The sequence below is a fragment of the Narcine bancroftii genome, chromosome 1 (assembly GCF_036971445.1).
Source record: "Narcine bancroftii isolate sNarBan1 chromosome 1, sNarBan1.hap1, whole genome shotgun sequence".
Taxonomy (NCBI): Eukaryota; Metazoa; Chordata; class Chondrichthyes; order Torpediniformes; family Narcinidae; genus Narcine; species Narcine bancroftii.
In genome coordinates this window covers 81,251,381-81,267,255 of record NC_091469.1, presented here as the reverse complement: position 1 = coordinate 81,267,255, position 15,875 = coordinate 81,251,381, and the positions used below count along the sequence as shown (strand labels likewise).

The window sequence follows — 15,875 nt, the reverse complement described above, 5'->3', positions numbered from 1 at the left end:
CAACCTACAGTGATTCTATATCTTCTGATCCTATGTCACCACTTTTTAATGATTTAGTGTTATTTCTTACAAACAGAGCCTCACCACCCCCTCTGTTTACCTGCCTATCCTTTCAATACATTGTGTATCATTGGTTATTCAGTTCCCAATGACATTCATCCTTTAGCTACAACTCTGCGATGGCCACAACATCATATCTACCAATCTGTAGCTGTACTACAGTCATCCACATTTTTCTCATGCTGCGTGCATTTAAACATAAAACATTTAGCCCTGCATTTGTAACTTTTTTTTAACTGTGTCCCTGTTACATTGCAACATCTCACTGGCTGCAATTTTGCTTTATCTGCTTGTCCTTCCACACACACACCCTTTCAGCTGTCTCTACTTGTGCGCCAACCGCCTCTTCACTTTGGCTTCCACCTCCCTTCAAATCTATTTTAAAACCTTCCCCCCTCCCCCCCCCCCCCCCCCACCCCTAACACCGTGAGCAAACCTCCATGCCAAGATATTGGATGCGACCTGTCTCGGTTGTACAGGTCGCCCATTTCCCAGAAAAGGTTCCAATGATTCAAGAACTTGAATCCTTGCTCCCTGCACCATTTCCTCAGCCACTCATTTTCCTGCGCTATCTTCGTGTTCGACATTCTGTAAGTCATGGCACCAGCAGTAATCCTGAGATTACCACCTTGGAGATCCTGCTTTTCAGCTTCTTCTCGAACTCCCTAAATTTGCTTTGCAGGATCTCAAAACACTCCTGCTTATGTTATTGGTATTAATATATACCACAACCATGGCTATCTCTGCTCCCCTTTCAGAATATTCTGCAGTTGCTCAGAGACGTCCTGGACCTGATCACCCAGGAGGCAACATACTATCCTGGTGTCTCTTCTGCATCTGCAGAATCTCCTTATATGTTTTCTTGACTATTGCTCTAACTGACCACCATTCCCTTCTGAAACTCACAGCTGACCACAGTGCTATTGGTCTGGCAGATCCCTTGCCCAAATATGTCATCCCTCCCAGTGTTCACTCATCTACTAGCTGAATCCTGTAATCTGGGTGTAACCACCTGCTCAAAAGTTTTATCTATGACTTTCTCAGCCTTCAAGATGATCCTTAGTTCATCCAGCTCTTTAATACGGTTAAAGGAGTGAAGTTGGTTTTACTTCCCACACCTATAGTCATCAGGGAAACTCAGAATCCATAAATTCCCACATCATACAGGAGGAGCATTCCAGTGCAATATCTGCTGTCACTCATACACTGCAGTATGGGGAACCAAGAGCAAATTAGCAATAATGAAAGTAAAACGCTTACCCTTCTTACCTGCCTCTTTGGCTTCAGCCTCTTCTTGCCAAATCCTCTTAAGTGAAAGCCTCAACTCTCCACTTCTGGGCTACTCATATGATGGCCGCTCCACTTGACCTTCCTTTCCATTTATTGGCTATAGCTGATTAGCCAATGGAGAAATTTAAACAATCACCTACCTTTCCCAGTGCTTTATAAATGCTACTCTTCTCATTACAAGTTCCGCTCTCGCAGTTTACGACTAGAAACAAAGAAGCATTTACCTTTCCTGGTGCTTTTTAAATGCTCCTCTTCTCATTCCAAGTCCCCACTCTCACAGTTCCCAATGGGAAACAAACAAGCACCTACCTTTCCTGCTGGTTTTTCAATGCTCCTCCTCTTGTTCCAAGTCCCACTCTCACAGAGAAACAAAACTTATATCCTTCAATTCTATCCAATAATTAACACATCAGCGGTATTTCCTTTCTCCAGCAGAAATATTTGTATCCTCCAAGGTTAATATGAGACTTTTGCAAGATAAAACAATTCACCTTTCAGAAGCTAAATGCTATACACATGTAACAGTAGCTGACTAACAATTGCGGTTGGACATATTGTGAAGGAGAACAGGCCATAAAAGCTCACCTTTGCTATCGGGATATCATTACTGCTACTACAGGTGCTGAGTTCACCAGTACTGGGGTTGATTGGTCGATTGGTAACAACCAGTCTGCTTGGACTAGCTGGGCCAGATGCTTGCAAGCTTTGTAAACGTGTCTGCAGCTCTCGAACCTGAATTAAAAGCAAACCCTATATAAATTTGTGATATTAATTTCACAATAGCAATAAAGACAGATCTGCAACTTTGATTCTTTGTTTTTGAGCATACAAATAATTCACATTAGAATTAAGTGTTAGGTATACTATATGGCCCCTCAAACCTGTTCTCCCATTTGAGATCATGGCTCATCTTTTTTTTAAACTTTATTTAAAGATTTTATCACAGGAATAAAAAGAAAAATTACATTTAAAGAAAAGATATAAAATAAAATAATATAATTACAATACAACATTAATAACCTAACTTAATTCAACCTAACCCCCCTACATATACAAGAACTAAAAATCTATATATAAAAAAAACCCACCCTTCCCCTCCCCCAAAATAAAGAGGGAAGAATTAGTAAAATTAATAATACTATGTATTAAAAAAACACACACACAAAAAAAGAAAAATATGACAAATAAAAATAATAATAAAAAAGATTTATCAGATCTAAAATATCACATCTAAGAACATACTTAAATCAAACTTAATTGCATATACTTAACAAATGGAGTCCACTTCAACTTATAAAAAGACACCTTATCTTGAATTGAAAAAGATATCCTTTCTATAATTAAACATGACTTCATCTCTAAATACCACCTGTCCAAAGTTAGTATATTTCTATCTTTCCAAGTAGACGCTATACATTTCTTGGCCACTGCTAAAGCTAAATAGATAAAAGAAATCTGATAATCATTTAATCCTGAATCAATTAATGATTGCATATTCCCTAATAAAAATATATCAGCATCTAATACAACACAAATATTATATAATCTATTAAATATAGATTGAATACCTTTCCAAAACTGTTGCAATTGGTCACAAGACCAGACAGTATGTAAAAAACTACTAGCTGTCTGGTCACAACGAAAACAACAATCTGACTTACTAAGACCAAATTTTTTTAAGTTTTCTAGTGTTAAATATAATTGATGTATAAAATTATAATTAATCATCGCTAATCTAGCATTAATCAATTTCCGAATACTGTTTTGACAAATTTCCATCCAAGCTTCTTCAGCTATTGTAGAACCTAAATCTTTTTCCCATTTCAACTTATCTTTATCCCAAACTTTCTTACTTTCATTTTCTTGTAAAATACAATACAAATTAGATATATACCCTTTTTCTGGTATTGAAAGTACATATTTCTCAAAGCTAGTTTTGGGCAATAAAGTCATTTGCCGACTACATATCTGTTTTACAAATGATCTTAACTGATAGTACACAAACACAGAATTTCCACTAATACCAAATTTCCTTTGTAATTCCTCAAAAGAACAAAAATGTCCTTCAAAAAAAAACAATCAGTTAAGTTTTTTATTCCTTTCCTTTCCCATTGTTTCAAGGTGATATTAGAGACCGTAAAAGGAACAAGTTGATTATTATATAATGGCAATCGCCCAGACCATTTATTTTTAAGTCCCATTTTATCAAGTTTACTCATCCATAGATTCAATAAATGTTTCAATATTGGTACATCATAAGTTCGTAACAAATTTTTATTCCATCGAAACAAAAATTCATGTGGAAATTTTTCTAAAATAACTGCCAGTTCTATCTTTGCCCAACCGGGCGGATCCTCCATATTCATTAATGCACTAAGAAATTTAAATTGAGCTGCCTCATAACAATATTGAAAATTGGGTAATCTCAAACCTCCAAATTGAAAGTCCCACATCAATTTTTTTCATTGCTACCCTCGGAAAGTTTCCCTTCCATAAAAATTCTCTAACTGCTTTGTATAAATCCTTAAAAAAACTTTTTTTTTTAAATAAGGAATTGATTGAAATAAATATGGCATCCAAGGAAAAATATTCATTTTTATAGTATTAATCCTCCCAATAAACCTAAAGGTAAGTCATTCCACCTAATCAAGTCTAGTTTAATCTTTTTTTTATTAAGGGAAGGTAATTAATTGAATATAAAGCTTGATATTCTGTATTGACATTAATTCCCAAATATTTAATTTGTTTTGTCCACTTCAATTTCGTAATATTTTTATAAATCGAATAATCATCTTTACAAATTGACAAAATTTCACTTTTAGCCCAATTTACCTTATAGCCAGATAATTGACCATAATTTTCTAAAGATTCTTGAATTGCTGGTAAAGAAATATCAGGGTTCACCAGGTTTAATAAAACATCATCTGCAAATAAATTAATCTTGTATTCCTCATTCAAAACTCTCATACCCTTAACATTTTCATTTTGATGTATTAACTGTGCCAAAGGTTCAATAACTATAGCAAATAAAGCAGGTGACAATGGACATCCTTGTCTAGTAGACCTTGTCAAATCAAAAGATTCTGAGATCTGTCCATTAGTAGCAACTCTAGCCTTCGGACTATTATATAAAGCCTTTATCAATCCAATAAACGAAGAACCAAAACAAAATTTCTCAAGTACTTTAAATAAAAACTTCCATTCCACTCTATCAAAAGCCTTTTCTGCATCTAATGTAACCACTATTGGATAATTCATTTGAAATTTAAATTTATTTATCAAAGTAATTAGTCGCAAAATATTATCAGACGCATATCTGTTTTTTATAAATCCTGTTTGGTCTTTATGTATTATTTTAGGTAAATATTGAGCCAATCTATTAGCCATAACTTTAGCTACAATTTTATAATCTACGTTTAACAATGATATTGGTCGATAAGAAGAAACCTGTAAAGGATCTTTATCTTTTTTTGGTATAACCGTAATTATTGCATTAGAACAAGATTCAGGTAATTGAAAAGTTTTATAAATTTGCTGTATTACATTCTTATATATATCAACATAAAATGTTTTATAAAATTCTATAGAGAACCCATCTTCACCGGGTGCCTTTCCATTTGGCATATCTCTTATAGCCATTTCAATTTCATTCTCTGTAAAAGATTTATCCAACTCTTGTCTATCTTCTTGATTCAACTGTGTCAAATTAATATTTTTCAAAAAAGAATCTATTGCATCTTCACTTACATCTTTACACTCAGACGTATATAATTTTTTATAAAAATTGCAAAATTCCTCATTAATTTCTTTTTGTCTAAAAGTAATACCCGAGTTTTTTCTAATTACTGGTATAGTCCTGGATAATTGTTCTTTTTTTAACTGCCATGATAAAACTTTATGAGCTTTCTCACCCCATTCATAAAACTTATGTTTAGTTCGATTCATTAAACATTCAAATCGATATGCTTGTAATTCATTATACTTTAATTTTAAATTAGTTAACTGGTTCTTTTGCATTTCAGTAGCATTTTTTTGAAATTATTTTTCACTAACAGTTATCTTTTTCTCTAAATCTTCAATCTCTCTAATTCTCTCTTTCTTTACTTTAGATGCATAGCTAATAATTTGACCTCGTAAAAAAGCTTTCATTGAGTCCCATAAAACAAAATGACTAGAAACAGAGTTAACATTATTAGTAATAAAATCCTCAATTTGTTTTTTTAAATAACTAATAAATTCTGGTTTGTGTAATAACATAGTGTTAAATCTCCATCTTGGGGTTCTCTGAACATCTTGTGAACTCTGATATTCTAATAATAATAATGAATGATCTGAGACCAACCTTGCCTTATAATCCACAGATATAACCTTATCCTGCAAATGTGTTGAAATTTAAAAATAATCAATTCTTGAAAAGGAATTATGACGTGAAGAATAAAAAGAAAAATCTTTCTCTGAAGGATTAAGTCTTCGCCAGATATCAACTAAATTCAAATCTTTCATCATATTAGTCATTTGTACTGCCATCTTAGATTTCTTAATTACTCTTGAATACTTGTCCAATAAAAGCTCCAATACCACATTTAAATCTCCCCCAATCATCACATTAGAATTTGTTTGTCCAAGTAATAAAGACACATCTACAATAAAAGCTGTATCTTCAACATTTGGAGCATAAACATCAAGCAGAGTCCAAGCCTCATTAAGAATTGTACAATTCAGTTTTAATAATCTTCCTCCATTTTTCTCTTCATTCTGTAACTGAAATGGTAAATTCTTATGCACCAGAATTGCCACTCCTTTCGCCTTTGAATTAAATGAAGAATAAAAAAACTTGTCCAACCCATTCACGTTTAAGTTTCAAATGTTCCTTATCTGTTAAATGAGTTTCCTGAAAAAAGGCACATCAACTTTTAATTTTTTTTAATTAAGCAAGTATTTTCTTACGCTTAATAGGATTATTTAAACCCTGAACACTAAGAGAGGCAAACTTAAGTTTAGACATTACTTACAATAACACAAAGAAAAAGAGGAGAAAAAAAAGAAAAAAAAAAGAAAAAAAAAAGAAAAACACCCCCTTCCCTTATCCCCTCCTAAAACTACAAAATGAGAGAAAAAAAATTTTTTAAGATAATAATTTAAAAAAACTTCACTCCTTAATCCAAAAATTGATGAAAAAAAAAAGGTAGGAGGCTGCAACCACCTCCTCCTGTCTCAATCGCTCAATGTGGTAACTCCCACAAGGTATTGGGTGTGAGATAACTCACACGTAGCAGATGATTTCTGGAAAATGATGCCCGCCCAGCTCCCTCTCCCAACTCCCGTTTCACATTAAACTATCATCATTATCTGAAATCTTCTGAGAATTTTTTTTTTTTTTAATCAACTTTATTACTCCGACCACCATTGTTTCCATTTCTTCTTGGAATTCGGTTCCCATCTTGCATCTCCACTCTCCTTGGAGACCGTGGTGGACTACGTCTTTCCTGAAATTGCATAATTGGCAATAATTGAGCAAAGTCCATAGCTTCCTTAGGATTATGAAAAAATTTTGGTTGATAGCCATCTTGAAAAATCTTCAATACTGCAGGGTATCTAAATGTTGCTTTATATCCTTTTTTCCACAACACTTCTTTCACAGGATTAAATTCACGTCGTTGAGACATAACTTCTTGACTCAAATCCGGATAAAAAAAAAACACGATTGTTCTGAATCATCAAGGGAGATCTTCTTTGTTGTGCATTTCTTATAGCCACATGCAAAATTGTCTCTCTATCATAATAATTTAAACAACGAACCAGAACAGGTCTTGGATTTTGTCCTGGAAAAGGCTTTCTTCTCAAAGCTCTATGGGCACATTCCAATATTAAGCCTTCCGGAAACTTATCTTGTCCTAACACTTGTGGAATCCATTCAGTGAAGAATTTTCTTTGATCTGATCCTTCCATATCTTCTGGCAAACCAACAATTTTTATATTATTCCGTCTAGATTGATTCTCCAAATAATCAACCTTTTTCGCTAAATTTTTATTCTGAATTTGTAAAATTTCAATTGTTTTATTTACATCTTGTATTTGATCTCATACCTCGACTATACCTTGATCACAACCATCAAGTCTTTCGCTCGTTTCAAGCTTAAAAGCTCCATAATCAACCATCTGTTGGGTATTAATGTCCACCAAAGTATTAAGCTTTGTATTAACTTGAACTAAAGCCTTACCTATTTCTTTTATTGTAGAGGATAACTTAGATTCAAGATTCTTAATAAGCATATCTACTGGAATAGATTCAGGCACAGTAGGATCTTGCTGTTCCTGTATAGCCAAAGGGTCTTCTATTCCTTCCCTTGGTTTAAATGCTTTTCTTACAGTATGACTGTGTGTGGAAACCCCTGCCACAACCTCCTCAGCAGTATCTGGAGGCTGATGGCCAGGGTTATCCTTAACCCATCTTATGTCAAATGCCTTCACTACATCGATGTCTGTTGAAGTCTTCATTACTGGTGGTGCATTTCGCAGTGCCACCGCTACATCAATTGGTAAGTGTCTTTTCAGTTGTGTCTTCAGCTGGCAGCATCCCAGCTGTTCTAGCTGTCAAAGATTCACTGACAGCGCTCACAGCGGGCGTTGATTCACGCGCACATGCCTGGCTAGCCCTTTGTTCCAAGGGCTGCCGGGCGCCATCTTTAAAGAGACCTACCGATAAAGAGCGGAGCTCCGTTGCCGAATCTTGTACCTCTCTTGCTGAATCCATTCCACGCTGAGTCCTGGCTTCTTGTAAACAGGTAGGCTCAGATAACCTCGGGAAATGCAGTTTCTTAACGATCTGTTGCCGTTTTTTTTTACTTCTTTTCAGCAGTTGTACCATTAGAAACGGATTCAACACCTCTAACTATTTCTAAGCTTTTAAAAAGTTTTAATGGGCACTTATAGACAAAACAATAACAAAGAGTCAGGAGAGGACTGGAAGGCACGTCTGTTCCTTACGCCATCTTGCCACGCCCCCATGGCTCATCTAATTACTAGCCTCAACTTCATGGATGATCCTTTATCCTACTCTAGATTCACATACCAGTCAACATTCTCATAGCAAGCTTCCTCAAAACATTGTTTTGCCTCTTCCAAAATCCTCACAGTGTAGACCTAATTAATTGCCAAGCCTTTTATCATGGAAATAAATCTAGTGGCTCTTCCCCACACTGCCACCAAAGCAAGTATTTCTTCCCTGAACGAGGTCAAAACTGAATGCTAGAAACCAGAATTGTGCTCACTTGTAAAAGTTTTAACAAGGGAGTGCTGCCGTCAGAGGGCAGCAGCAATCATCAAAGACGCACACCACCCCGCACATGCTCTGTTCTCGCTGCTGCCATCAGGAAAGAGATATAGCTGCTACCCCTCCACCATCAGACTCCTCAACAACAAACTCAATCAGAAACTCATATAAGGACTCTGACGTGCAGTTTATTGGTTTTCTTTTGTTTTCTCTGCATTGCACAGTTTGTTTACCTTCATTTACTGTTTAGTTTTTATTTGTTTACATGTTTACACTGAATACAGTTTAATTTTTGCACTACCAATTAACGGTAATTGTGCCACATCCACAGGTAAAAGGAATCTTAGGGTTGCATGTGATGTCATGTATTCTGACAATTAATCTGAAATTTGAAGCCCTTACAGTAAAGTTTTATATTCTATTCCTAATTACTTGCTGCATATGCATGTAAATGTTATATTTCATGAATAAGAAAACAGTCTCTCTCTGAACATCACCATTCATTGGTTTCACACAATTTATGTATTCTGATTTTAGTATCTTCTACAAAAGTGGACAACCTCACAATCCCAATTATCACTTAGCATTCTGTGTCCTGCTCACAATTATATTGTCTGAAGCAATAACCAGCATAACTTGGCAGTTCACACAAGAATTGATATTGTCAGGCACAGACAAATGCAAAAAAAAAACTAGGTGAGATTATTTATTGGAAGCAATGGGCTGTTAAATATGGGGCAAGAACAACCTACTGGAGAAATTCAGTAGCACCAGTTGAGCAGCACCAGTGGAAGAAAAAAGAATGGTCAATGCTTTGTCGAAATCTTTCATAAAGATAGATTTGAATCTAAAATGTCAACCATTTATTTTCTCTCACAGCTGTTGCTCGGCTTGCCGAATTCTTCCAGCAGATTGCTTTTTGAATTTTGTTCCAGATCCTAGCATCTGCAGTCTCTCGTGTGACTCCTGTTAAATGTGCGGGATCCTGCTATCAGTTATTAGTTTTTTGTTGAATATACAGAGTGAATTCTCAAATTTTATTTACCATGATTAGTGGTTTAAGCATTTCAAAGGAAAAAAAATAGGTTTTGCTTTTCAAAGTTTCATAGCTACAGAAATAGCGAATGTGTCAGATATCTTGTGTTCAAACATTAGTTCTGGGGCGGTGTATGCCTGGTATGTGATCTACTGACAGATGGGGAAACAGAAAATATTAGTCAAAGATTAGTAGAAATATAAGAAATTAAGGATAAACTAACATAGTATCATAAATGATCTATTATACTTTAAAAAAAAATGAAGCATGTCTACTATTAAGAATATGCACCATGCCTCTACTTCCACAGAAGCTGAATTAAATTTGGCATTTCCCAATCGTCTCTTACCAATTCCTATAGATGCACTACAGAAGGTAAAATGTCCAGATACATTACAGCTTAGTCTGGGAAATGCCGTGTTACATCACAGACTAGCAACAATAGAAATTCACCAAAATACTGTTTTAGTTTTTCTTTTAAAACAATATATTTATTAATATTTACAAATTTTCTTTTTCTTTGGTTTGGCTTCGCGGACGAAGATTTATGGAGGGGGTAAATGTCCACGTCAGCTGCAGGCTCGTTTGTGGCTGACAAGTCCGATGCGGGACAGGCAGACACGGTTGCAGCGGTTGCAGGGGAAAACTGGTTGGTTGGGGTTGGGTGTTGGGTTTTTCCTCCTTTGTCTTTTGTCAGTGAGGTGGGCTCTGCGGTCTTCTTCAAAGGAGGTTGCTGCCCACCGAACTGTGAGGCGCCAAGATGTACGGTTTGAGGCGATATCAGCCCACTGGCGATGGTCAATGTGGCAGGCACGAAGAGATTTCTTTAGGCAGTCCTTGTACCTCTTCTTTGGTGCACCTCTGTCACGGTGGCCAGTGGCGAGCTCGTCATATAACACGATCTTGGGAAGGCGATGGTCCTCCATTCTGGAGACGTGACCCACCCAGCGCAGCTGGATCTTCAGCAGCGTGGACTCGATGCTGTTGGCCTCTGCCATCTCAAGTACTTCGATGTTAGGGATGAAGTTGCTCCAATGAATGTTGAGGATGGAGCAGAGACAATGCTGGTGGAAGGGTTCTAGGAGCCGTAGGTGATGCCGGTAGAGGACCCATGATTCGAAGCCGAACAGGAGTGTGGGTATGACAACGGCTCTGTATACGCTTATCTTTGTGAGGTTTTTCAGTTGGTTGTTTTTCCAGACTCTTTTGTGTAGTCTTCCAAAGGCGCTATTTGCCTTGGCGAGTCTGTTGTCTATCTCGTTGTCGATCCTTGCATCGGATGAAATGGTGCATCCGAGATAGGTAAACTGGTTGACCGTTTTGAGTTTTGTGTGCCCGATGGAGATGTGGGGGGGCTGGTAGTCATGGTGGGGGGCTGGCTGATGGAGGACCTCAGTTTTCTTCAGGCTGACTTCCAGGCCAAACATTTTGGCAGTTTCTGCAAAACAGGACGTCATGTGCTGGAGAGCTGGCTCTGAATGGGCAACTAAAGCGGCATCGTCTGCAAAGAGTAGTTCACGGACAAGTTGCTCTTGTGTCTTGGTGTGAGCTTGCAGGCGCCTCAGATCTTGGCTAAACTTAACCCCAATGATACATGAATATGTGTGTGTGAGAGAGAGAGAGAGAGAGAGAGAGAGAGTCGGCACAACCGATGAACATAAGTAATTATGAAGGTGGTGGGAAAGAGTGAGTGACTGAACTGCTGAAAACTCACAAATGCTTGTCAAGTTTCTTCCACAGAAATGTCCTTTCATACGAATGGTTGTCACAACTCTCTTTTTTCATGCATAGGGGAAATGAAATGTGTGACTTACATAATGCTTCCAAAATCCAGGCATGGGTTAATCCCAATGGCCATCACAATAGTCATGATCCAAAGCAGGAACTTGTCTGCTTTCTTTTCCCAGATATGGGCCAATCAAAGTGACCATTCCTTTGGTCGTGGTGGTTCACTAATTCCCCCTCACAGGGAGAATCATCTGAATTGTCCATTTCACACAAATTCACTCCACCTCTGTGTTCATTAGGTGCCTGGTGGTCAATTAATGAATCATGTTTCTTTAAATGTACCAACACATGATTCTCTATAAGTGTCCCATCTGTTTTCCTGGATAAACAATCATTGTTCTTTTGCCTGCTTCCATAGCATCAACCCTGGGTAATGTCTCTACTTAATGGTGCCATTCAGCCTGTATTAACCACTAAAGTGACAGCCGCTAAATGAAACATGAGCTTGTAATACCTGCCAAAGCCTGCAAGAAACTGAATCGACCTGTGAAAGAAGCTCAGGCTGCCATACAAAATCAACCTCTTATCCCTCAACTCTACTTTCACCTTAGTATGCAGCCAACATATTACAGTCGTTCTCAATCTTTTTTTTTGGTTATGGCCTCCTTCAGACTCTACTCAAAGTTTATGGCTCCCTTCTCTGTGAAACAGTCTTTTAGTTGGTTTCTTCTGTACTTCTCTCCAACTGACTACATAAAAAAACATGAAAAGATTTTATGATTTTAGTATATGCCCACCTTTCCTTAAAGGTGCTGTGGCCCCAAACTGGGTTAAACAGCACTCATTGAGAATGGCTGCATTAAAGGACACATGTCACCCTGGTCACACTCTCTTCTCCCACCTCCCATCAGGCAGAAGATGCACAAATTTGAAAGCATGCACCTCCAGATTAAAATTGAATTTTTTACTGCTATTATCAGACTCTTGAATGGGTCTCTTGCAAGTAAAAGAAGATGACTTGAAGGTATTTGATAAATTGTTCCTCTTTGGAATCAGCACCAAATTGGTATTCCCAATTATATTGAAATCCCCATAACTATTGTAACATTGCCTGTCTTCTCTATTTCCCTCGATAGTTTGCCCATTTGGAGGCGTGTATACAACTCCTATCAGGGTTTTTTTAAAATCAGCAGAACCACCCAACCCCTCTATCCACTTTCCTGTCCTTCCAAAACACTGTGTATCCATGGATACCACAGTTCCCATCTGTGGTCTTCCTTTAGCCATGACTCAGTGAAGGCCACATCACACCTGCTAACGTTCAGCTGCACTATGAGATCATCAACCTTATTTTTTATGCTGCGGGCATTCAAATGCAAGACCTTCAGTGCTGTATTCATTACCCTTTATAATTTTGTTTCCAAAGTACCTCAAATTCAGTCCTTCATCTTATGCTTGCAATTTTTTTCCCCATTGACTGTCAATCCTTCCTCAAAATCTCGCAACACAGTGCATCTTCTGCCCAATTTACTGCCCTCTCATTCTGTTCCCATCCCCCTGCCAACTAGTTTAAACAGCTCCAGCAAACCTGACTGGGCTTGTCTAGTGCTGTGTTCCTAGTTCAATGTTTCTGGCAAATTATAAATATTTCAACTTCTCCAAGTATATAAATGGCCTTTTTTCCCTAACATACAATTTTAAGAGGAGCATATACTTGCCCTCCGTCGCAACCGATCTCTTTCCTCACGAATAGCATTCATGGTGGCCTTTGTTCTATTCAGATCTTCTTCTTTGCTACACAGCATAGCTGTGAGGCTTTCATTTTCTTCTCGTAGAGTTGACAGCTCCTTTTCCCATCGAGATCTCTCTTCAGCAAGAGTTGGACAGAAATCACGCCCCAGCACTCCTTCAATCTCTTCTACAGTCTATTAAAAATGTTCATCGAAGTACAAACAAAATTATTGCAAGTTGTAGTAAATTAGCTTCAGTTACTGGAAAAAGACAGATTTTAAAAAAAAATTTAGACATGCAGGACTGTAACAGGTAATTTCAGTCCATGGCCCCGTGCCACCTAATTAAGCTACAGCCCCGGTATGTTTCGAACGGTGAAAGGAAACCAGAGTCCCCGGGGAAAACCCAAACAGATACAGGGAGAATGTACAAACTCCTCACAGACAGCGTGGGGTTGGAATCCTGGACCTGATCACTGGTGTTGTAAAGGCGCTGCGCTAACCGCTATGCCAACTGTATCGCCCAGCTCCATCTCAAGTTAAAAAAATCAAGCAATGTGTTCTGGTTGATTGGAAATTAAACAACCAAGAAAAATTCTTACTCTCTCCTCAAAAAAAAAATCAGATGGAATCCTTGGTCAATTTTACTTAGTTCTGAATGACAGGATTTCTGACAAGGTTTCACTGACTTATTAACATATGCATTAGATTGGATTACATGCTCAAGGCTTGGAAGGAAACTCAACTCATTGACTACCAATTCTGAAGCAAAGATGACCCCAGCAAGTCAGTTGTCATTAAGTTGGTGACCAATTTCAATATAAACACATGAACAAATTAAGAAGAAAAATCCCTATTATCAACAAAGCCCACAGGTACAATTTTGGAAAAAAAAAATGTTTAAGAATCTATTTTCCATTTAATATGCCAAAATCTTCAAAATTTGAATTCAGTTTAAATGCAACATCAAATGTAAAACCATTTTGTAAGAAGGAACCCACAAAAATAAATGGGATGATACACTGGTTAATAAGCTTTCTCTCGCATGAGTTGAAAAATAAATGTTTACTAGAATTGTAAAGAATGCCTTGCTTATTACTCTTTGGAATTGGGTTGCAAAAGGGATATGTACTGGATAAGTTAAATAAAAAAAAGACTTCTATCAAAAGAAAATATGAAATTGGAAAGGAGAAACAACTTTTCTGAAGACAGGTGGAAAATCACCAAAAATCGGGTGTGATGGCACAAGGTACCATGGGTGCTGGAATCTGAAGCAAAAAAAAAAGCATGCTACTGGAGGAACTCAGCTGGTCAGGTAACATCTGTCAGGAGGCAGCAAGCTGTTTGACATTTCAAGTCAAGACCCTGCATCATGGAGAGATAGCCAGTATAAAGAGGGGAGGGGAGGGAGGAGTCAGAAGCTGGCAGGTTACTGAAAAATCAGTTGAGGAGGGAGGATGATAGATAGATGGGGTCAGGTGACATAAGGGAGGATGAATGTGCAAAGAAGCTGGAAGCTGAAAAGTGGAGATAACAAAGGACTCCAGATTCTGGAGTACAGATGGACAGATGAAACAAATTAGAGGAGGGGAAAGAAACTAGGTAATGGGAGTGCCGGGGAGAGGTGTGGCTGGAACAAGGTTTGGAAAGAAAGGGATTAGAAAGAAGTGAGGGATGAGAGAAACTGGGTGGATGTGAATTTGAAGGAAATAGAAAGGAATACAGGAATGCAGATTACCAGAATTGAAAAATTTAACATCCATACCACTGGATTGGAGACTGCCCAAGCAGAATATGAATTTGTGTTTGACCTTACCTTGGCAGTACAGAAGGTCAAAGACTGACAGGTAGGTGTGGGAATGGGAAGTATAGTTGAAATGGCATGCAACTGGGCACTTAAGATGGCTATTGTAGACAGAATGCAGATGCTTGGCATTTTTTGCTCAAGAATAAGTCAGTGCTGTCTCATTCTTGATGTTGTCAGTAAGTTACATTTCATCAACTTACATGCCATCGTCTATCCACAATAAGAATGGAAATACTAAACACAACTTGTATGATGTCCCAGAGCAGAATGCCATGTTCACGCTGGTCAAAAATGGAATTTGCACAATTGAACAGGCTTAAATTGTCAAAGCAGTTTTACTTCGACCACTCCTATTATTCATCAATTGAATATTTTGTCGCGATAATCTTAGCTAATTGTTCTTCGTCATTATTCTACGACTAATTTTCACAACTTTTGATTCATTCCATTTTGATGTTGATATATTTGAACTTTTTAAAAATTTGACGGCACAGCACAGCAGAAGGCAATTCTGGCCAATTACACTTAATTCACCCACCCTGTACGTTTTGGAGGGCGAGAGGATACGGAGGCACCAGTAAAAACCCAAGTAGGTCATGGGAAGAACATACAAACAGCTCCAGATTCGAATCCTGGTCACTGGCACGATAACAGCTGTAATAATAATAGCCTAGCCTAATTCCAATCACCCAATATTTTGCACAGAGGTCTGATACATGAACCATGAACAACAAAGGACAATGCAGAGAGAAGATAAGGCAAAGCTCAGCATGTACTTAAAAATGCTGTTGGAGAATTTCATTGGAAATTAAGTTATAGGAGTAGAGAGAAAGCAGACAATTTTCTGGTATTGCTATCAACGTTTTTCTTTAAAAAAAAATCAAAAAGCACTTCAACTAAGTTTTGTTTTGAGGTGCATTATTGGAATGGAGACAGATGAACCTGAAAGTC

General features: G+C 37.5%; 1 protein-coding gene and 1 long non-coding RNA gene across 7 annotated transcripts in view; one reads left to right on the top strand and one right to left on the bottom strand.

Annotated features, from left to right (window-relative positions):
• mcc (MCC regulator of WNT signaling pathway) overlaps nucleotides 1–15,875 on the bottom strand; it is a 218,455-nt gene that overhangs the window by 45,537 nt on the left and 157,043 nt on the right. For all 6 annotated transcript variants that reach the window (XM_069930960.1, XM_069930976.1, XM_069930981.1 and 3 more), the window contains 2 exons: nucleotides 13,106–13,312; nucleotides 1,936–2,082 (listed from right to left, as the gene is read on the bottom strand). In XM_069930960.1, the coding sequence (XP_069787061.1) occupies nucleotides 1,936–2,082; nucleotides 13,106–13,312 (354 nt within the window). The remainder of the gene's footprint in view (nucleotides 1–1,935; nucleotides 2,083–13,105; nucleotides 13,313–15,875) is intronic.
• Nucleotides 1–15,875, top strand: part of LOC138760425 (uncharacterized) — a 177,394-nt gene that overhangs the window by 50,552 nt on the left and 110,967 nt on the right. The window lies entirely within an intron of this gene.